The 22,634-nt window shown below is 66.4% G+C and overlaps 1 protein-coding gene across 1 annotated transcript in view; it reads left to right on the top strand.

The window, feature by feature from the left end:
- Positions 1-20,056, top strand: part of LOC125358139 (c-Maf inducing protein) — a 139,244-nt gene extending 119,188 nt beyond the window's left edge. Inside the window, 18 exon segments of the mRNA XM_048355048.1 lie at positions 676-751; positions 1,675-1,748; positions 3,271-3,374; positions 4,085-4,189; positions 8,245-8,335; positions 8,337-8,599; positions 10,468-10,533; positions 11,836-11,862; positions 12,113-12,161; positions 13,764-13,871; positions 15,894-16,010; positions 17,264-17,404; positions 17,818-17,865; positions 18,659-18,805; positions 18,921-19,026; positions 19,611-19,681; positions 19,989-20,010; positions 20,013-20,056. Coding sequence (XP_048211005.1) covers positions 676-751; positions 1,675-1,748; positions 3,271-3,374; positions 4,085-4,189; positions 8,245-8,335; positions 8,337-8,599; positions 10,468-10,533; positions 11,836-11,862; positions 12,113-12,161; positions 13,764-13,871; positions 15,894-16,010; positions 17,264-17,404; positions 17,818-17,865; positions 18,659-18,805; positions 18,921-19,026; positions 19,611-19,681; positions 19,989-20,010; positions 20,013-20,041 — 1,644 coding nt within the window. The 3' untranslated portion in view covers positions 20,042-20,056.
- Positions 20,057-22,634: the final 2,578 nt, after the last annotated feature.

Here is a 22,634-nt window from a genome sequence, read left to right as displayed (position 1 = left end):
GTTTCGGGGAGTTGTTTTTTATGTGCCAGTCCTGGGGCTTGAACTCAGGGCATGGGCATGCTCTGCTACTTGGGCCACAGCTCTGCTTCTAGCTTTTTTGGGTAGTTCATGGGAAGCGAAAGTTGGATGGACTTTCCTGCCCGGGCTGGCTTTGAATGTCAGTCCTCATAGCCCAGCTTCTCCAGCAGCTGGAGTTACAGGCATGAGCCACCGGCCCTCACCCGGCCAAGATCACAGTTTGACCCCAGTCTGGGCAGGAAAGTCCATGGGGGACACCCCCCCCCCAAATAAGACTTTTTATCACCAAATAACCACCAACAAACAACAAAAAGCTAGCAGTTCAGCTAGAGCTCAAGTGGTAGAATGCCAGCCTTGAGCAAAAAAGCTAAGGGATAGTACCTGCCTAGGCCCTGAGTTCAAAGCCCCAGAACCAGCGCACGCATGCACGCACGCACGTGCGCGTGCGCTGGAGTGTGCCACGCCACCGCGCTGTCTGAGCCGGGGCTGCTGTTCTGAGGGACCCGGGCGGTCTGCAGGCAGCCCCGAAGCCCAGGAAGTTAGGTATACACGCCAGGCCGTGTTGTCACCCCCCTCCGCAGACCCGTGTACCCCCTGCCCTCCCAGCCCCCCACGCGTCTCCTTTTGGCTGATGTCCGTCTGTCCGTTGTCTTCCAGGCCATCGCTCCTTTGCTGGAAAACAACCACCCGCCACCAGATCTCTGTGAATTCTTCTGCAAGGTATGGAGGTGCCGCGGCGGGGGCCCCATCGCACGTGGGGGGGTGGGGCGCCGGGGGCGGCACGGGGCGACACCGGCTGTTCTTACGCCGTATCCCGCCCTGCCGGGCAGGCCTCAGAGCGGGGCCCCCACCCAGGGGTCCAGGAGGGAAGGCCCGCCTTGCCTTTGGAATATTCCTCGTTGTCTTGGGAAGCAGTTGGCAGCTGATTTTTCTAGGCCCTTGACGTCAGAACCGGGTTATTCTTAGCCGAGGCTCTCCAAGCACCAGCCGGCCCTCAGAGGGGGCCTGGCCGCGGGGCTTTCCCTGGATGGGGGGGGGGGGGGAGCTGGCAGAGTGTACCAGGTCAGCCTGCAGGCTGCGGGGCAGGGAATCGTGCCCAGGGACGCGGTGCCAACCCTTTCAGCAAGATTCACACGCCACATACCCAGCTATGCCACGAGCCAGGCGGACCCGATTCCTAGAGCTCAGCTGGGTGGCACAGGACTGTACGGCTGTCACAAAGGCCCCTGGGAATGGGCCCCGGGGCCCCCAGCCCCAGAGTGCTGTGGGTGTCAGCGGGAGACGGCTTTTCCATCAGACAGACACACACCAGACAGACGCACACACCGGCCTGAATTGGAAATATTCTAACTTCCAAGTGCTGGCATAAGCACACGTAACAGGGCACAGGAAAAACAGGAGCACATTGAAAATACTGCATCCGAATACCCTTCGGTCTCCATGTAAGACTATGGTAAAAATAGAGTCTGTTCTTCAGACGCAGCGGGTCCCCAAGATACCTCGTTATGTACACGCAAGTACTGCAGACCCTGAGAGCCGTCTGGCGGTGGGTGCCGTCGGAGGGAAGCCAGGCCCTGGAGGTTCAGGGATAGGGGACACCTGGGACGGGGGTTCACACGCCCGCTGACTGCGGACCCTCTCTCCCCAGCACTGCAGAGGAGCGCCCCCGGTCCATGGTGGTCATTGAAGTGTTCACGCCTGTGGTCCAGAGAATCCTCAAGCATAACATGGTGAGTGCCCGGCCCCCGGCCGGCTCCGAGCTGTGGTCCTCTGATCTCAGCCTCCGGAGTCGCTAGCATTGCAGGCCGGAGCCGCCCTGCCTCGCTGAGCTTGCTTTTCCGTTTCTCCCCGGTGCTGGGAGTTAAGTCCAGGGTTCTGTGTTAGTCAGGCAAGTACCTGGGGTTCCACTGAGAACGAGGATTTGGGGGGCACCAGTGTCTTGTGGGTCATCCACACCATTTCCCCCCCCCCCCCCCAGTAAGGGAAGCTCGAGCCCAGCCTGGCTGCCCCTGAGCACCGCCGTCCGCCCTTCCCGAGCGTGGGCAGATCTGCAGGCTCCCCCCCCACCCCCACCCCGGCCTTGTCCAGGTCTCTGCACCAGCCAAGCCCCCAGCCCCTGGCCAGGCACTCAGCGCTCTCGGGGGGCCCATTGTCCTCGGCCAGAGCCCCTTAATTCATCTGCGTCCTTACACTGTGCCATGGGGCGGGGCCACTGTCCTCCCCAGGGCTGCAGCCCCTCCTCCTGCTTCCTACCTGCTCCCGTCACTCCTCCCTCCTCCCCTCCTCCCTCCCTCCTCCCTTCTCCCCCTCCTCCCTCCTCCCCTCCTCCCTCCTCCCTTCCTCCTCCTCTCCTCCTCCTTCCTCCCCCTCCTCCCTTCCTCCTCACCTTCCTCCTCCTTCCTCACCTTCTTCCCTTCCTCCTTCCTCACCCTCTTCCCTCCTCTTTCTCCTCCCTCCCTCCTCTCCCTCCCTCCTCACTCTTCTCCCTCCCTCCTTCCTCACCCTCCTCTCCCTCCCTCCTCTCCCTCCTCCCTCCCTCCTCTCCCTCCTCCCTCCCTCCTCTCCCTCCTCCCTCCCTCCTCACCCTCGTCCCTGGCTGTTTCCTTCCGCAGCCCTCCTCCACACCCACTTCACACGTTCTCCCTCCCACCCGTGCCCCCCCGCCCCCCCACCCCCACTGGACTTGCCCAGCACCCTTCATTTAGCTTGTCTAAGCAGACAAGCCTTCTCATGTCCCATGTGCCTCTGCCGTTTCCAAGAGCGCCTAGAATTCAAGGTCCTCCTGCCTCAGCCTCCAGGTATTGGGGTCCACAGGCCTGTGCTGCCCTGCCCCGTATCGGTGTGTGTGGCTTGAACTCAGGGCCTGGGCCCTGTCCTTTAGCTTTTTAGCCCAAGACTGGCATTCCACCATTTGAGCCACAGCTTCGCTTCCGGCTTTTTTTGGGGGGTGGTTAACTTGAGATAAGAGTCTCATTGCCCAGGCTGATTGTGAACCGTAACCCTCAAATCTCAAGCCTCCTCTGAGCAGCTCGGATTGTAGTCATGGACCTCGACACCTGGCTTTCCTGTGCCCTTTGAGGGTCACTTTGTCCCACCTGACGTCAGGCGTGCCTTCCGTTTCTCCAGAGCCCCAGGGGTTCAGGGCCCCCGCCCCTCACGCACCCCCACGGGACGCCCAGCCCCCCTTGCCGAGCGTCAGCCTCTCTCGGGGCCCCGGACGCCCGGCTCATGGCCTCCGCTCGCTCTCCACAGGACTTTGGCAAGTGCCCGCGCCTTCGGCTGTTCACTCAGGAGTACATCCTGGCCTTGAACGAGCTCAACGCGGGGATGGAGGTGGTCAAGAAGTTCATCCAGAGGTGGGTCTCTCTGCCGGAACCCCTGGCCGCGGCCTGAGCCCTTCCCCCCTGTGCCCGCACCGCCACGGAGCCCCATCTCTCTGCGTGGCACCGGCAGCCACCGGCTCTCTCCCCTCGGCTCTCCCTGCCGGGGGCCGGTGAATGTCGGCACACCAGGAGTCCCCTCGTGGGGTGCGGCACCCGGGGGACTTGGGAGATTCGCGTTACTGTCTGCCCCAGAGCCCGGTGACGTTAGGGTCCCTTCCTGCCTCTGGGTACGGTCTGTCCGCAGTCCTGAGCTCCTCAGGCCTTGGTGACAGCCACAGTGACGTCCCAGAGAGGCCCCAAGTGTCAGCCACAGCCCGAGTGACTGCTCTAGACCCCCTGCTAGCAGACTGCCGAGGGCAGAGCAGGGAGCCGCGGGTCCCCATTCATTCCGGGGCCACCAGGCATGGCGCAAAGGGGCCGAAGGGTCTGGGGACCAAGGCCCCGAGGCTGCGTCTCCCTGGGGACCAGGACATCAGATCCGTGGTGTCGCCCTTGCAGAGGGGGCCGTGTTAGGGCGGAAGACCCGGGGCGGGGCGTGCAGCAGCTTGCAGGCCTCCCTGGCACTCGGAGACTCGTCCCGCGCTGTCGCCGTCCCGGCCAGCATGGCGGGTCCTGGAGGCCCGTCGGGCGCCCCCCCGCCCCCGCGCCCAGCCTCTCACCGCCCGCCCTCCGCTCTCTTGCAGCATGCACGGCCCCACGGGCCACTGCCCTCACCCCCGGGTCCTGCCCAACCTGGTGGCCGTGTGCTTGGCCGCCATCTACTCCTGCTACGAAGAGTTCATCAACAGGTCAGCGCCGGGATGGGGGGACGGGGCGGGGGGCCCCGTCCGGGGCGCGGGGGCTAGGCTGGTCTCAGGGCCCAGGACTCGGTCCCGGGGTGTGGTCGGGGAGACCCCGGCGGGCACCGGTAGCTACGAGGGTGGCCCGTGCCTGAGCCGCAGGAACCAGCATCCAGCGGGGAAGCACCGCCCTGGGGCCGAGGGCAGGTGGGGGGCGCTGGGGGCACGGGGCGGGGCTCGAGGGGCGCCCGTGGGGAATGCCAGCGCCGGTGGGCTCCGGTCCTCCCGGGGAGGCCGCGGAGCAGTCCCTGTGGGAGCGTGCAAGACACGAGTGCCCAGAAGAGGGTGCCGAGGGCTCTGCTCTGGGAGGTGTCCCCCAGAGCAAGCTCGCAGCCCGGAACCTGGGTGGAAGCGGCCCCTGCCCGCGGTGGCGGCCCCGCTCCTGGGGTGCAGAAGGAGGTCACTGTCAGCAGTGGGGGGGACTCTGCAGCGATGCCTGGCGTTACCGGGGGCCCTGTGATCTGCAGGACTTGGTGCTATTGCTGCACAGCTCACGGGGACCACGCTGCCCGGGCACGCTCTGCTAACACGCGCGCACGGCTCCTCGGAGGCCTCGGGCAGGGGCGGGCAGGGACTGGAGCAAGAAGCCATTCCTTCACCTGAGCAGGGCTCCCCGGGGTCAGGTCAGAGATGACGAGGAGCCTCCCCCCCACCCTCCCCCTTGCTTGGGTCTCTGCTGGGCCTGCTGACCAGCACTGAAGCTGACGGCAGCCCCTGACCGCCCAAGCGGTGGGGTAAGCGTGGAAGGAGCCAGAGGGGGTGTACAGTGATGCGCCCCGGCATGCGGTCCCCGCCCCGCTGTGTTCTAGAGCCGCCTGGGAAGGTTTGAGAAAACCGAGTGGAAAGCTGAGCCCGGTGACCTAGCCTGTCGGCTTCTGTGTATCTTCGGTCTGTGTGTCATAAACACGCACGCACGTGTTTATAGCAGCCTTACTTTTAATAGCCCCAAGCTAAAACCTTCCGAGAGTCACGTGTCCCACGGCCGTAGAGCAGATACACAAACTCCAAAGAGGACGCGGGACAGGGAGCACAAAGGACCCGGCGCAGCCGGCAAGCCAGGCACGGCGCTGAGTGTCACTAGCCAGGCTCCAACGGTGTCGCCCCGTGTCACCTCCGGAACCGGGGCTTGAACAGGCGCCAGCGGGGCGAGCACTCGGGCCCGAGCCATGCTGCGGCTCTCCTGTGGAGTTCGTGTCACAGGAGACTCAGGGCGGCAGAAGCGTGACGTGGGGTCATAGCGAATGGAGGCCAGGGCGGCGGTGGCTCTGGTGGGGCCCCGGGAGGGTCTTCCGGCCCCTGCTCCCCAGGGAGTTTATGGGTCTCCTCCCAGGGGGTGCCAGCAACGTCCAGACTCACGGCGTTGTGACGCAGAGCGTCCCTGGCACGTGCCGCTGCAGGAGGGCCCCCGAGAGCAGCAGAGCCCACGCCGGGGGTCCTCGGCCTCCCCGCTCCCCTGGGAAGCGCAGCTCTTCCCGCCCTGCAGTCAGATGGGATCGGCAGGTCCCCGGCGGTGGGCGCACTCATGCAGGGACGTCGGCGAGCACCAAGATCGGCACTCTGCCCGGAGACGGGGTTCTTAGGTACTTCTCAGCGTTCCCCAGGTTACAGCTCTAAAGAATAAAGAGAAAAGACGCCAGGGCCCCACCTGCTGCCGTTTGGTCATCGGGGTGGCCCTGGCGTGGTAGGTTCCTTGATTCGAGCTCTGGAGGCCCAGTTGAGATGCCTTGCTCAGTGGGGGACCTGGAGGGTCTTCAGGGAGAGGAGATGCAAGGAGGCCGGGCCCCTCCTGCCTCCCAGCGAGGCCAAGGCAGGGAGGGGTGACCCAGGCAGAGGCAGCGGTGCATGCAAGGGTCCGGGGGTGCAGAGTTGCTGGTGGGCACCTGGTTTTAAACCTCTGGCTCTCAAGCACCTGGCCTGCCACTTTGAAACCCACGGAGGCACAGACAGTGATGAGTTCCAGCCAGCTGGGCTCCATCGCAAGACCTTGTCTGAAGACAAAAACAAGCAGAAAACCAGCCTGGGAATCTGCATGCTTCCCTCTTCAGGAGGTCCGTGTGCAGGGAGGGGCAGAGCAGTCCCGAGCTCCTCGGACCTGGGGTCCCCAAGCTCTCCCGGGGCCGGGGCAGGCTCGGGATGGGCAAGCTGGGCTGGGGACCACGCGCACGGTGTAGCCGGGCCGCACTGTCGGGGTGGCAGAGTTTTCAGCAGGACTCAGTAGGAAGAGCAGGCTGGGTGCCATTTCTCCGCAGCCTCCCCCTGGCTGCTGCTGGAGGGGGATGGGCTGCCGGCAGGCCCTCGGGGACTGTGGGGGGGAGGGGAGGGAGGCCTGGGGTGGACAGGACCAGCCCAGCCACTGTCACCCAGTCCAGCCTCAGCGCCAGGCTCAGCAGCCCCCGAGGAGTTCAGGTCTCAGTTGGTGCTGTTCCCTTCTCCCAGCTGTCCCCAGACTCGGGTTCCCTGGACCCCATTGGTCAGTCCCACCCAGATACAGGCCGCTGTGTCCCCAGGCGCCCCCCCCCCCCCACCGTGCTCCCAGCGAGCACACGGTGTACCCACACACAGGAAGAACAGGCGGCTTGACCCAGGTTAGCGCAGCTCTCGAGCCAAAACAGCCTTGAAGAATCCACTCCCAGGCACAGCCGTGGCAAAACGGGGTGGGGGGAGGGATGGGGTGTGGGCGTTCGGGGAGCAGATGAGGTCTGAGCAGAACTGCAGCCGCCCCGCCTCCCAGACCACACACAGCTTCCCACTCGCCAGAGATTCTCCGTATTAGCCGGCGGGTTGTTTTTTCCCCAGCAGTGTTTAAAGTGTATTTATTCCACTCGCTCGGTGGGCCGGGCTCAGCCCTGGCCGGGGGCAGGTGTGAACGAGTTCGACCCTCCCCGTACGCAGACTCCAGTTGTGCGCACGGTCCCTGGAGCCGTTCCACAGAGCCCCCGTCACGCGCCAGACCCAGCCTCGCACCCTGGCCCGTCTGCGGCCCTCGGTGGCACAGGACACACGTGGCCCGGGTGGGAAGGACCCGGGAAGGCCACACTGCTTGCCATCACAGCGCGGTGCCCAGGGTCTCAGCCTCGACCCTCCTGGGACTCGTTCCCGTCCGGCCTCACCCAGAGACGCCGAGTGGGGGGGGGGGCGGTGGGGCATCCAGGGGGAAATGCCAGTGGCGGGAAGAACTCGAAGGGGACTTTCTGGGGCGTTAGGGGGTTTGCGAAGACCCCACTGGTGGAAAGGGCTGGGGTTGGGCAGATCTGGCCTGTGACCCAGCGCTGTGGGGTTGAGCTGCTCTCTCCCCGTCATCTCCTTGGGATGGTGGCGGTCACCTGTGTGGGGGCACGGCCCAGGAAACCCAGGGCTCCTGCCGCTGACCCGCATGTAGGGCGCGCTCCACCCACTGATACCACCGGGGCAAGAGCCACTCCTCCGACCGACCGCTGGAGGGCATGGGGGAGGGGCGGGCACTAAGGTTCCCCCCCCCCCCCCGAATTGTGGGGTTCGGGAACTGTGAACGGGCCATGGGAGGCCTGTCTCAGTGAAGTGCTGAGCAGTGTCCAGCAGGTCTGGGGGACCCTGTGGCATCAAGGGGGGAGTGGCCTGCTAGCTGGCAGCCTGGACGTCAGGCCCGCCCCGGAGCGGGGCAGGGAGGCATTCGGCCCCTGGTGCTGTACCTCCCGGGCACTGGGGCGTCGTGGCCTGCGATTCCACGTTGGCTTCTCTCGTCTGGTTCCGGGGCTTGAAGTCGGCCTGAGCACCGTCTCTTGGTCTTTCCCTTTGAAGTTGACGCGCCGCCCCCTGAGCCACAGCTCCACGTCCAGCTTCGTTGGTGGCTCATTGGAGATAAGAGTCTTTGAACTTTGCTGCCGGGGCTGGCTTTGAACCCTGGTCCTCAGATCTCAGCCTCCTGAGTCGCTAGGGTTACAGGCGTGAGGGCTCCAGGTGGGCTTACCGGGCCCCCCTCTGAGTGAGGGGGGCCCCCGCTCACCGCCCTCTCCCCCTCCTCCCAGCCGCGACAACTCCCCCAGCCTCAAGGAGATCCGGAACGGCTGCCAGCAGCCGTGCGACCGGAAGCCCACCTTACCCCTGCGCCTGCTGCACCCCCAGCCCGGACCTGGTGTCTCAGGAAGCCACGCTGTCGGAGGCGCGGCTCAAGTCGGCGGTGGTGGCCTCGAGCGAGGTCCACGTGGAGGTGGAGCGCACCAGCACTGCCAAGCCCGCGCTGACGGCCAGCGCCGGCAGCGACAGCGAGCCCAACCTCATCGACTGCCTCATGGTCAGCCCCGCGTGCAGCACCATGAACATCGAGCTGGGCCCGCAGGCCGACCGCACCCTCGGCTGCTACGTGGAGATCCTCAGGCTGCTGTGAGTGCCGCCGCCGCCCCCGGGCCGGCCGCGGAGGGGAGCTCGCCGGCGGGTGGGCACGCCCGGGGGTGCGCTGGCGGATCTGCACGCTCGGGGTGGGCGTGGGGGGCCCCCGGGCGCCGGCAGCGCGCACGCCCGTCACCCCAGCCACCCGCGAGGCTGAGATCTGAGGGTCATAGCGGGAAGGTCCCTGAGACTCTGACCCCCGGTTAACGCCAGAACACCGGAAGTGGCGCCGCGTCTCCGTGCGGTAGAGCGCTAGCCGCGAGCCAGGGAGCTCAGAGACAGCGCCCAGGCCCCGAGTTCAAGCCCCATGACCGGCAGAAAGGAAAAGGTTGGGTGTATGGAAGCGTGCCCAGGTGGGAGAGTGAGTGTCGTGGGTTCGAGGGTCTGGGCACTCGTGCACCTGCACCACACCACAGCCACACGCTCGGGCACGAGAGGCGCAAGCGGCAGATGCAGGCCGGGCCTAACCAGGAGCGTCACACCCCCCCCGCCCGCCGCCCCCGCCCCCAGGGGACACCGGCAGCCCGGGGTCACAGTGGTGCCCGCAGGTGTGTTTCCTGTCCTACGACAGTGCCGAGGGCATGACGTTGATTTAGCAACGGCACTCGGAGAGAGAGGCAAAACCAGGAGAGGGGTCGCGCGCGTGTGGATTGCTAGAAGCTTCCACGTGAGCGTGATGCGGCGGCGGCGTGGCCGACCAGCTGAGCAGCCACAGGCGGCATCTGGGTTTCCTCCCTCGGAGGACTGCGGTGGGGGGGGGCGGGGAGCTGCAGTGGCCCGCAGAGCTTGTGGAAGGCGAGCTCGGTGCCCGGGCCCCCGGTGGAGAGCCCTGTGGTCCGGGCCTCCCCAGGCCCGGCGTGGGGTCCTCGCGGCCTGGCCGGTGCGGCCCACACGCCCTCTCCACGCACTCCCGGGCCCGGCCCCGCACACACTCGGTTGGTGTCGGTGCATCGTGTCATTCTCGTAACTTACCTCGGGCCGCCAGGCTTTCCGGCCTCCGGGCCTTTCCTCAGCGCCCTCCAGCGCAGTCTGTCCCGAGGCCAGTGTTTCTCGTGGGTTCTTGGGCAGGAAGGTAGGGTGGGGAGAGCCCCTCGCTCTGGGCGTTGGTCACCACAGCGAGCGTTTGTCCTGAGGCTAGCACAAGGCAACTTAGATGTACAGTGGCGCGTAGACAGCAGACTGCCCGGAGCGCTAAAACCGCGTGACCGTCAGACGGAAGTTAGGACAGACGTCAGCACGGTTCCTTGGAAGAGGAGGACACAGATTGGAACCTGGGATGTAAAGGAGGCTTAGGGTCACAGGACCCCGAGTCGGCCCTCCTCCCTGCCATTGGACAGATCTGCCCCTGGCCCAACCCCTGTCCCGCCCCAGGTAGGACGGCCACCTCGTAGTGCTGGGCAGGCTCGCCAGCACCTTCTAGCGTGCCTGAACACTGCCCTGGGCCGCCCACCAGGCTGGCATCCAGCGTGGGGCGGCATGGATGAGGCCAGGCCCTCCCAGCTGCCTCGGGGGAGTGGAGAGCGCTGGGGTAGTTCTGTGACCCCCGGGGGCTGACCCAGCGGCCGTCCCTTCCTACCTCAGGGTCCTGGGAGGGGCCGGGCTGGGCCAGGAACCAACTCTACCTGCGTTCCCACTCCAGCCGAGGCCCCAAAGCTAGGAGATTGGGGAGCCATGGGAGAACCCGTGTCCTGGTGGGCACCGAGGCCGCAGGGCAAACGCAGAGCACAAGGCTTCCCCGAGCCGTCGCTGACCATCGGGGAGGGAGGCGGAGCCGCCGCCACGCAGCTCCGCCAGGCTCTTCCACCCGCGGGGAGCTCTCCCTGCCCACCGCCCCCCCTCACCACCACCCTGTCTCATTCTAGGTCTGACTACGATGACTGGAGACCGTCCCTGGCCAGCTTGCTTCAACCCATTCCATTCCCCAAAGAGTGAGTGTCCCCCGTCCCGCCCCCCCCGCCCCGGAGAGACCTCCCTCGCCGGGGCTGTCCTTCAGGAGACACACCATGTCACAAAGGGGGGACCCCACGGCCAGCAGCCAACAGAAGGGAGATGTGGCCCATCTCGGGGGCTCCTCAGAAAAGCAGCGCTGTCCAGGCCTCCGGGCAGAGTCCTGGGGGTGCACTGCGCTCCGCAGACAGCCGGCCCTCCCCACCCAACCAGGGGAACAATAACACTCGCCCCGCTTGTCTGTCAGGTGGACAATAAAGAGGAAAAATAGAAAGGCAATGCACCAGGTATAGTAGTGTACACCTGCAGTCCCAGCATGTGGAAGGCTGAGTCAGGAAGAGGTGGCGTTTTCAGGCCAGCCGAACTATGTAGTGTCTCAAAAAACCCCACAGCACCCCATAATGCGTGTGGAATAGTCTGCCATGCTGGGCGGTGAAATGCTGAAGGCTTTTACTATCATCTGTTCCTGTTCCACTTTGGAGCTGGCAGAAATGCACCCCCTGTCTCCCCTTGCTGGCCTTCTTCCCAACACTGAGTTCCTCACAGGGCACCCGGGAGCCCGCGGAGGGCTTTGTCTGAGGAGCACCCCCCCCCCCCCCCCACCTCCGGGTCTCTGTTTTGATAGATTGGAAGAAGCCAGGGCCCCAGGAGGCCGCTCCGGGCTCTCTCCGAGCCCATTAACGAGCGTGTTTATGAAATGCGGCCCCTCCAGGAGGGCATTACACCCAGTAATTGCCCCATTTGCTGGCCCAGCCAGGTCCCTGGAGGCCCCCGGGACTGGAGACCGGAGAAATCCGACTCCTGAGAGCTGCTTCTGTGTCGCAAGGGCTGCAGTATCGTAGGCTACGGCCGCGTCCCCACAGGCCCGGGGGCCCGCTGGACAGGCCCGTGATGCAGTGCGCCTGGAAGAACGGTCCCTGATTGCCTGCTGATGCGCGCCAGTAATTAGCGTGGCCGTGCCTTAATTGTGGAACAATTAACAAACACACCTGGGTCCCCAGACGCCGTGCGCGCCCCAGCGCGCCACGCACCCGGGTTAGCCCCGCTGCTGTTGACAGATGTGGCCTGGTGGCGGCTCCGCGTGTTTACGTCACGGCAACCCTCCCCGCACCAAAGGAGATCTTTGTCTTGGAGCCTAGACCAGGGACAAAATGTCAGCATCTCATTCTCAACTTCCCCTCCATTCTTCAAATCCGACACAAAGTCTAGACTCCCGGGGGGAAACCGGAACCCCAGCCGAGCGGCGGCCCCGCTAACCGCCCCGTCCCTTTGTTTCTTTGCAGAGCTCTTGCACACGAGAAGTTCACCAAGTGAGTACCCAGGCTGCACCCTCCTCGCCCTCTGGGCCCTGGCGTCCCTACCCCGAGGTCACCCTCCTTCCAGTCTGTGGGAGGCCATGGCGGCCCCTTCTGAGTCCCCCCCCGCCCCCCCCCCAAGTCGACGCGTGGCCAGGCATTCCCCTGGAAACACCACATGCACCTCGGCCCTGTCCAGCCCTGTGGTGCCCCTGGCCCCCGCCACGTGCCCAGGCCTGTGATGGCTCTGCCCCCTGTCTTCCAGGGAGCTGAAGTACGTGATACAGAGGTTTGCAGAAGACCCGCGGCAGGAGGTGAGCCTCGGCCTTTTCCTTTTCTCCTTTTTGCTGCAGGCACTGGGGCTTGAACCCAGAGCCTTGTGCTCTCACGTTTTTACACAAAGCTGGCGCTTTACCACCCGGGCCACGGTTCTAGCCTCAGGCTTTTTGCTAGTTAGTCGGAGATGGGAGTCTCTTAGATTTGCTTGCCCGGGCCGGCTTCTTGCTTCCCGAGTAGCTGATTAGAGGCCCAAGCCCAGGGTGCCTGGCTTCCGAGGCGGTCCGAGGCGGTCCCGGCGCCCCGGGTCACGTGGCCACAGGTCCCCGAGGAGCCCCGCTCCCCGGGCAGAGCAGACGTGATCTCCTGTCCCCGTGTGGGCGGGGGCGCGTTCTCGTAATCCCCTCGCCAGAAGCCCGCGTGTAGGCCCTCCCCCCCCGGCTGCGGCCCTTTTTCTGTCAGTTGAATTGCCCCCTTTCGGAGGTGGACAAATGTATGCATGCGGACCCCACGGACAGCCCGGTCGGGGGGGAGGGGAGGCTCCAGCAGGCCCTGCCGTGTCCCCAGCTCCCGCCCCCGGCGTGAGCCTGGTCACTGCACCCCGGCTGACCGGCGAGGAATCGGTGGGTTTTTGTGTTTTTTTTTTTGGAATCGGTGTTTTGAACAAGCGTTCTTCGTGGTTCCCATGTGGTCTCTTGAAGCCACACCACAAAGCTTGCTTCTAGAAGAATCTAGTTCTAAAACACGGTGAGCCTCACACTGGTTCTAGAAGCGGTGCTCCATGTGACCGGGAAAGGCTTCGGAAGGCTGGTCCCAGCCACGGTCCCTTTCTTTAAGCCCAGTCATTCCTTACCATGGGTGAAGATGGATTCTCAGAAGCCAAGCGCCAGCCAGCCTTGAAGTTGAGAGAATAAAAGGGGGGGCAGCAGCTTCCCAGAACAGAGGGGCAGAGGCAGCTACTGGAAGGGAAATTTCTGGGCCAGGGACACGTACGTGGGTCCCCAGGACACTGAGCACTAGGAAGGGCCGGGTTCCCTGGACGGGGGCCCCATTCTCCTCCCGCCCTTGGCAATTTCCTGCTTTCTTCTCTCCCCTCCCCCTTCTTTTTTTCATCAGTGAAGCTAGAATGGTTATCTTAAATTCTCTGCTGTATTTGTTGAGTTAGCCGTTGATAGTTCGTGGCTCCCTATTTCTGTGAAGAAAGCACGTCCGTCAGTGTTGGCTGGTCTGTGGGCTCACTGGGAAGTAGGAAAGGCGGCTGCCTGCCAGACGTGGAGGCGCAGATTAGGAGGATTGTGGCTGGAGGCCGGCCTGCACAAACACCCCGAGACTCAGCCTCAGCCGACAGCTGTCATCAGAACGCGGAGAGAGGGGCCTGGGCCAGGAAAGAGAGGAGAGGAAACGGCCTGGCCCGGGGCTGCGTGGGAGATGCCAGCGCCTGGCCGCCGAGCCGAGGAGCCCCTGGTGCCCTGGCGTGGGGGGGGGGGGGGGCTCCAGTTTCCCCCCGGTGAATTCTGTAGGCGCGAATCCCAGGGCGGAGCAAAGTTAAACACACCCCCAGCCGCCCGCCCCGGCCGGTGGGCGTGATCCCGTGCCGGTCTGGGGTCCCGGTGTCACCGGGCCGCGTCTCCGCCCGACAGGTCCACTCCTGCCTGCTGAGCGTGCGGGCCGGCAAGGACGGCTGGTTCCAGCTCTACAGCCCCGGAGGGGTGGCGTGCGACGACGACGGAGAGCTGTTCGCCAGCATGGTACGCGCGCCCGCGGCCCGCCGCGCCCCCCATCCCACACACGGGGCAGCCGAGGCCCGCCGCGCCCCCCCATCCCACACACGGGGCAGCCGAGGCCCGTGGCCCGCCGCGCCCCCCATCCCACACACGGGCAGCCGAGGCCCGTGGCCCGCCGCGCCCCCCATCCCCACACACGGGGCAGCCGAGGCCCGCCGCGCCCCCCCCATCCCACACACGGGGCAGCCCGAGGCCCCGGCGGCCCGCCGCGCCCCCCCCCCATCCCACACACGGGGCAGCCGAGGCCCCGCGGCCCGCCACGCCCCCCATCCCACACACGGGGCAGCCCGAGGCCCGCGGCCCGCCGCGCCCCCCATCCCACACGGGGCAGCCGAGGCCCGCCGCGCCCCCCATCCCACACACGGGGCAGCCCGAGGCCCGCCGCGCCCCCCATCCCACACACGGGGCAGCCCGAGGCCCCGGCGGCCGCCGCGCCCCCCCATCCCACACACGGGGCAGCCCGAGGCCCGCCGCGCCCCCCCATCCCACACACGGGGCAGCCTCAGGCCCCGGCGCCCCGCCGCGCCCCCCATCTCACACACGGGGCAGCCTCAGGCCCCGGCGCCCGCCGCGCCCCCCATCCCACACACGGGGCAGCCCCAGGCCCCGGCGCCGCCCGCCGAGCGCCCGCGTGTCCCGTGCCGAGCCCCTGAGCGTAGCATGCAGCTGGGATGCTCCACGCGCTCCTTCAGTGAGGGTCCCTCCAAGCTCACGTGACAGGAAACGGGGGTCGGCCTGGCCCGGCCTCGGGCCGTAGACCATCCGCCCGTCCGCCAGCCGGTCCCCCCGGGTGGTCGCCCACCCCCGCATCCGTGCAGCAGGGAACAGAGCCCACCCCTCCAGGAGCCACAGTGATTCCGCACCGCGGCAGGTGCGGGCTCCGTGCCGGCCCGTGCGTGGGCTCCAGAGGCCTGGGCTCGGCGAGCCTCATCCCCACTGTCACCGTAGCGAGTGCGGGGACGACCGTCGTGCCATCATTAGAGACAGGCTCTGCCTCTGGGCCCACGCGTGGGGGGCTTCCTCCCCACTCTCAGAACCCCTCCCCCGCTGCCGCAGGGTTCCCTACCCCGTGCCCCCTCAAAGCACCCCCCACCCGAGCACTTGGACCGCCTCTCCTCTGATGTCACCGCCTCACCACGGCAACGCCCCCAGCCCCCCGCCCCTCCAGGCGGAGGCTCGCTGTGTGCGAGCCCTCGGGAGCCGGCAGCCTCCCAGCTGAGAGAATCCGTGTGTATGCTAGAGTTGTTAACCATGGAGTGAAAGAAACATCACCAGGGAAGGAAGCAGGCAGCCACAGTCTGGAGATGTGTTGTTGCCATGGAGATGGAGATGTGTTGTTTCCATGGAGATTCAGGAGGAGGAAGCGAGCCCTGGGCCAGACAGAGGGCCTTGGTACTGTGTGTGAGGGAGGAGGTCTCCCCGGCTTTGCTAGCAGGTCAGGGTCCCCCTTACCTTAGCCTCCCCGTCCTCCACATGCCAGGAAGAAAGGCACCCCCCCGCCCCCACGCACAGCCCGGGAGGGAGCAGGCCCTCCGGTTCTTGGATCACGGGGCGGGCAGTCCGGGCAAACGGCCCCCGGAGCTCACCGCGCGCCTGGCGGGAGCCGTACGAGACACACGCGTCAGCGTCCAGCTCGGCGACCCCTCGCCCCGCCACGGTGGTGCGCCGCCGCCGCCCGTCTCTAGAAGTTTCCCGGGGCCCACCGGGCACTTGCCAGCCCCTCGCCAGCCCCGGCTGCTGCGCCCACCCCTGCCTGCCTGCCTGCCGGGGTGCCCGTGGCGTGGTCCCCCGCATTCACGTCACTCGAGGGCCGTGCACGCGGGGCGGGGTCTCCACACCGCCGCCGCCGCTGAGCTGGGCCCCGGGGGCCTCGCCGTCTGCACGGGGGCTGGCCGTGCTCCGCGGCCCCCATGCGCCGGCGCCCCGCCCTCACCGCGCCCCGCCCTCACCGCGCCCCGCCCTCACCGCGCCCCTCTCGCCCCGCAGGTGCACATCCTCATGGGCTCCTGTTACAAGACCAAAAAATTCCTGCTGTCCCTGGCGGAAAACAAGCTGGGCCCGTGCATGCTCCTGGCGCTGCGGGGGAACCAGACCATGGTGGAGGTGAGGGCCGGCGGGGAGCCGGGGGGGCGGGGGGAGGGCGCCCTGCGCGGGCGGGGGGGCGGGGTTACCGTGAGCCTGCGCCCCGACTTGCCACGAGCGCGCCCGCGCGTTGGCCACGCGCAGGGGACGGGGCGCCGGGCTCCGCCGTGCTCGCTCGCCTCCCCCTTGGGGCTCGGCTGGCCCACGGCGGGTTGAGGCGGGGGTCTCACAGGACGCCCAGCCGCCACAACGGGAACAGCTGGGGCCGTGTGGCCCAGGGAGAGCACAGCCCCCAGCCCCTCCCCTCACCCCGCGCCGCTCCCTCTCGCCCTTCTGATTGCCTGCCACACCCCGAGTCCCCCCAGCCCCAGAAGAGAGGGCCAGAGCCAGTGTTGCCTGCCAGCTTAGCCAGGAAGTCAGGCAGCATCTACCGCTCGTCCATCGTCCTGCCTGTGGAAGTGACTCTCCAGCTCATGCCTGTAACCCCAGCCACGCAGGAGCCTGGGAGTGTCGTTCACAGCCAACCCAGGCGCAGAGTCCACGAGGGTCTTATCTGGACGTGGAGCCTGTGGCTCAAGCCCTGGAGCGAAACGTTAAGGGACGGCACCCAGGCCCTGAGTTCAAGTACTATAAGTCACCAAGCTAGTTGTGGAAAGACGGCTCTGCCCCAGCTGGGGGAACAGGAGCCGCGGGCGGGGGGGCCGAAGGGACACGCCTCCCGTGGAAACGACCGCGAGGCCGCGAGACCCATCAGTTATCCGGGAAGCAGGACCCGAGCACTGGAGATGCAGAGATGGCGCGGGCCAGGGAGGAGCAGGGAGGAGCAGGGAGGAGCTCGGAGGAGGCCAGGGTGGCTGAACCGTGGACCTGGGCACGGGAGGCGCATGCTGTTGCGGGAAGCGTGTCGAGCCCGGTGCCCGGGCGCTGGCTGGCTCGGGTGTCCGGCTGATAGGCCTCAGGAGGGAGGTCCTGTGGGGCGCCATCACCGCAAAGGGTCTCGGGAACAGGGCCGGCCTGCACACTGACCCGCCGTGGACAGCCCCCCCCCCCCCCCCCCCGGGCCCGCAGGCAGCCCCGCCTCCTGCCCGGGCCCAGAGCCCCGCGGAGCGCGGGAGGACGGGGTCCCCGCGCGGCCGTGCGGCAGCCAGCACCGCCGGCCAGGCCGCGGGAGGGTGGGGCGCGGGGTCCCAGCGCGACGTTGGGGTGCCCCCTACGTGCGTCTGGCGCGTCGACCCGCCCGGGGCACGCGTGTGACACGCGGGCGGCTCACCCAGATCCTCTGCCTGATGCTGGAGTACAACATCATCGACAACAAGGACACGCAGCTGCAGATCATCTCCACGCTGGAGAGCACGGAGGTGGGGAAGCGCATGTACGAGCAGCTGTGCGACCGGCAGCGGGAGCTCAAGGAGCTGGTGAGCCCGCCCGCCCCCCGCTTCCCCCACGCCCCTCGCGGGGCGCCTGCCGCGCCGGTTCCCCTCTCACCCCGCCGCCCGGTGCTGCACCTGCTTCTCCACCGAAGGGTGTCCGTGCACACACGTCCGTGCACACAGGCCGGGGGGGTGGGGGGAGGCCCCTTCGTGGAGTGACGGAGTGACCACGGTGTCACTGCTCGGTGTTTCCCTGGATCGCGTCTCCACACGGCGGCATCCCTGCCCTGTGGCCATGTTGCTTCCAGCCGCCGGGAGCGGCCACGGGAGGGAGGGCCACGGGAGTCGGGGGGCCGCGGGAGTGGGGGGGCCGCGGGAGCTGGGGGCGAGGGCCCGTGGGGCCGGGTGGAGCCGGGCAGCTGTCAGGCATCCCGATACCCTCTCCGCTTTCCCCACAGCAAAGGAAAGGCGGGCCCACCAGGCTAACACTGCCCTCGAAGTCCACGGTGAGTCTGGGGTCTCGGGGGCTGGGGGCTCCGCCAGGGCCGCGTGGGGTCCGGGAAGGGAGGCGAGAACCAGGGAGAAGGGACGAAGCCGGGCGCTGCGGCGGGTGTGGTGCGTAGCTTGTGTGAGGCCCTGGATTCCGTGTCCAGCACCGCACGCACGCACGCACGCACACATGCACGCACACAGCGCCAGTGGTAGGCCGCCAGTCACCGTCAGCGAGCGTGGCGGAAGGCGGGCTTACGTGGCACGCGCACGTAACGCACCTCACCGTCGGAGCGCTTGTCTCGGCCTTGCAATTGGGTGCTGACGCGGCCACTCCCGGGCTTCCGGGGCTTGTCCTGTCCCCTTGCTCGTTGTCCCCGGAGGAAGTGTGGGCTCCAGCGAGGAGACGGCACCACGAGGGCCAGCCAGCGTGAGGGAGGAGGAGGCAGAGAAGAGCGTGCCCCTCCTTCCAGAAAGGCCTCCCACCTCCACGTGTCCGCTCTCCCGCCTGCCCGTAGCTGTGGGTGGGGGCAGCCGGGGAGCAGCCTCACCAAGTCAGGGCTGGCGGGCGCCCGTAGTTCCCACCTCTCATCCCACCTACTCGGGGCTCTGGGGTCCCAGCGTGAAGCCCGTCGGGAGTGGCAGGAGAAATGGGTGCTGCCCTTGGGCGCTGCCTCCCGCCGCGGGTATCGGAGCCAGGGCGGCCTCCCGGCGTGCGCTCAGACACAGACACGTGCGTGCACGCCCACGGCGGCGGTCCCTGGCCGCGCCCTGAGCCCGCCCCTGCCCCCCCCCCCCCCCCCCCCGCAGGACGCTGACCTGGCCCGGCTGCTGAGCTCCGGCTCCTTCGGAAACCTGGAGAACCTGAGCCTGGCCTTCACCAACGTCACCAGTGCCTGCGCCGAGCACCTCATCAAGCTGCCCTCCCTCAAGCAGCTCAACCTGTGGTCCACGCAGGTGCCCGCCCCCCGCCCCTCCCCCCAAACGCCCGGGCCGGGGGGGCGTGGGGGGCACAGCTCGGCGCCCGCGCCCGCGCCGCAGAGGCTGAGTGAGGGTTCCCCGTTCCCCGCAGTTTGGCGATGCCGGCCTGCGGCTCCTGTCCGAACACCTCACCATGCTCCAGGTGCTCAACCTGTGCGAGACCCCCGTCACCGACGCCGGGCTGCTGGCCCTCAGCTGTGAGTGCCCCGCGGGGGGGGGCTGCCCCCGGGGAGCCCCCAGAGAAACAGGGACAGCCAGAGCCAGGCCCCGGCGGCTCACGCCTGAAATCCCAGCGACTCGGTCGAGATGTGAGCACCCTGGCTCCAAGCCAGCCAGGGGCCGAGAGCCTCTGCCACTTCCCTCCCATCCACCACCAGACAGCCCCAAGGGGAGCTGTGGCCCCCGCAGCGCACCCCTAGCCTCGAGCGGAAGGGCCCAGGGGCAGCATCCAGGCCCCACGTTTGCGCCCCAGTGCCAGAGTACAAAGTGGGAGGGGGTGGTCTAGCCTCCATCCCCAGCCCGGCTCCCTAAGGAATCCGGGCGAGCAGGAGACGGGCTGGAGTCTGGGGAGTGGGGGGTCTTGGTGGGGCGGGTCCCGGGGGGACATTGGTCCCAGCCAGCTCAGGGAATCTAGAGACGGGGCCCGGCAGGAGGGGCCCTTCCGGGCGCGGAGCCGGGCCGGGCCGGGCGGGCGCGGGCAGGTGTGCGGTGAGGCCTGGCCATCGGGGGGGCGGCCCGCAGAGGCCAGGGGCAGCCGCTCACCCCGTCTGTCCTCGTGCAGCCATGAAGAGTCTCTGCAGCTTGAACATGAACAGCACCAAGCTCTCGGCTGACACCTACGAGGACCTGAAGGTGGGCGCTCGCCCCCCTCAGCCCCGCGGCCCGGGCGGGGGGAGGAGACCGGGACCGAAGGCCTGAGGGGCCCCCAACGACCCGGGCCCTCTCCCCTGGGTGAGGGGGAGAAGCCAGGGGCTCCCCGAGGCCGCAGAGCTGGATGCCTCCCCGAGAAGCCCCGGCGGGTCCCGGGACGCGGGCCTCCCCCCAGAGCCCGCCGGCGGGTCCGGGGCGGGCGCGGGAGCCGGGGGGGGCACCCGCGGGGCGGGCCTGGGCCCCGTGGGGCGCGCGGGGGGCGTGACGAGGCCTCTCCGGTCGCCCGCAGGCCAAGCTCCCAAACCTGAAGGAGGTGACGTCCGCTACACCGAAGCCTGGTGAAGGCCCGGCCCGGAGGACGGCGCGGCAGAGCGCGGCCTGCGGGGCCTGCGTGGCCGCGGAGCGTGGGCGCCGGGCCCGCCCGGGCTCCGGCCGCGGGGGTGGACGGGGGGAGGGGAGGGTCCGCAGCGCCCGGCCCCCGCCTGCTCTCCTCTGACCTGACCGACCCACCGAGAGCGGACTCCGTGGCGACGAGGGCGTGGCGGCTGCGGAGGGGGCGGGCCCGCGGGGATTTCCTTTGCCTTTGTGTTCTGTGGGGGGGGGTCCTGCCACCCCCACCACGCCATCTCGACCCCAGCTGGGGGGGGGGAAGCCGGTCTCCTGGAGGCAGCAAAAAGCCCAGCCCGACTCCCACCGCCGCCGCCCTGCGTCCTCGCCATTGCTATGCAACGTGGTTCTTGTTGTACATAAGATTTAAATAATGCACCTATTTAAGAAACGTCGGCAAATCGCGGGTCTGGGACCTGCCGTTATTTATGAAGTCTCTGCTCCCCCCCCCCCCCCCCAGCCTGTAGTACTGTACGAACCAGTCAGCTGTCGGGTTAGTGCTAGTGTTATTGTTATTTTTTTAAAGGAAACAGACAAAAAAAAAGAAAAAAAGAAAAAAACAACAGCAGTCCCTCCTTGGAAAATCGCTTTTTCGTAATGGTTCTGTATGCTGATGCTCCCCCGTCGGTCTGTCCATCCACCTGCCGCTGTATAGTTCTGATTTCTCGATGTTCCCGGCTTCCTTACGAGTGGGGGGTCAGGCTTGGGGGGGCGGGGGGGAGGAAGGAAATGAGGTTCCCCTACTGTAACTCACTCCTCGAAGACCCAGACTCTCCCCCCTCCCCTTTTACAGATCTGGAAGGGGCGCTAGCCCTCACCCGCCAGCCCCCCCCCGTAGAAACTGTCCCCTCCCCCCTCCAGCCTCGCCCTCCACCGAGACGTGTGGGCGCCCCCCCCCCCCCGTCATGTGACCCAGCAACCTCACGCATGCCCGCCTCCTGCATGGTCTCAGAGAGGAGAGATAGCACCCCACCAGCCTGACTGCCCGCCTGTCCCGTGTCACCCACAACCCCCCCCCCCCCCCCGCAAGCCAACCTCGTGTCCTTGACGAACAGTCGGCTCTTTCTTACCAAGCCTCTCTGTACAGAACGCCCCTCGAGGGTTTCTTTGGGGCCCCCTCCCCTCCCCCCCAGCCCCTTTTTCTGTTGGTTTAGCACAAGTGCCCCTCCCCCCCAGCACCTCCCGCTGGCCCCCCCCCACCCTCGATGTAATTGTTTTATAAATATTTAATCTTATTCAATGAAACCATGCTTTCGTCGTTTTATACTTTGCTAGGTAGACTTTATTACCCCCCACGACGCCCTCATTTTTTTAAAAAAAGGAGAAAAAAAAAAAACCACCACCACCAAGAGCGAAATTGGGTTTCAGTCTTAATTCACTTTTACGTGCCAGGTCCCCCCTCCCCCGCCCGCCCTGGTGCGTGTGGGTGTGCGTGTGTGTGCGCGTGTGTGTGTGTGTGTGTGCGCGTGCGTGTGGTGTGTTCTGTTTCCGTGTTGTGTTTTCTGTTGCTGTTTTCTGTTGGGTTTACGACTCTCCCCTCCCCCAGTTTCGTACTTCGCCGCACCCTGGTGCCAGCAGAAGCAGAAACGAAAAACATTTTTAAAAATCAAAACAACAACAACAAAAAAAAAGTCAAAAAGCAGAAGAGAGAAGACAGCACCTCCCCCGCACCGTTGCTTTTCCTGGTGGTCCGCACTACTGTCACGTAGCTGTACAAAGAGATGTGAAATACTTTCAGGCAAAAATAAACTGTAAGTGACTCATCCATGCTGGTCTCCGTGTGCTGTGGGGGTCGAGGGGACGGATCCCAGCATGCCCTGCAGGGGTCTGGGGCGGGAGGGAGAGGCCTCTGCCCACTAGCCAGCCACGCCCCCACCCACGTGTGACAGACCCCTCACACCCTGCCTGTCACCCGGACCCCGACTCCCGCCGGGACTTTGTTCTTCGTCTTTGTTTTCCCCTTGGTCACGGGGCTGGCACTCGGGGCCTGGGCCCTGTCCCTGGCTTCTTTCTGTTCAAGGCTAGCACTCTGCCACTTGAGCCACAGCGCCTCTTCAATTTTATAGACAAGGTTTTGTGCAAAGGGGGTGCAGTTACATAGTAAGGCAGTGAGTGCATTTCTTGTCCTATCTGTTACACCCTCATTTTTCTTTCCCTTCCCTAGTTCAGGTAGGCATATATACAATATCCCGTGTACCAAAATCATGTACAGTAACCACGTAGCGTACGCCAAAGGAAATTCACCTAGAACATTAAACATAACGACAACAATGGGAACTCGACATTTCTGACGCCTCGGGATCTGCAGTGCAGGACTGACCGTGGCCCCCTCTCCCCTCCCACTGTCCTCCCGGTTGTCAGCATCCAAAGACATTCCTGCCCTCCCTCTTCCTAAACACAGCCTTCCGGGGTCTCCCACCACCCCGGGGCCTGCTGGGTGTGTCTGTAGTCCCGGCCTTGTCTTCCCGCCCCATGCACCCCACCTCCCTTCCCAGCACAGGTGTCCAGGAAAGAAGAGGACTCGGGGAGGACGACCCCCAAAGCCCTG

The sequence above is a fragment of the Perognathus longimembris genome, chromosome 10 (assembly GCF_023159225.1).
Source record: "Perognathus longimembris pacificus isolate PPM17 chromosome 10, ASM2315922v1, whole genome shotgun sequence".
Classification (NCBI taxonomy): domain Eukaryota; kingdom Metazoa; phylum Chordata; class Mammalia; order Rodentia; family Heteromyidae; genus Perognathus; species Perognathus longimembris.
Note: the sequence above shows the minus strand (reverse complement) of the source record. Positions and strands in the feature narration are given on the sequence as shown.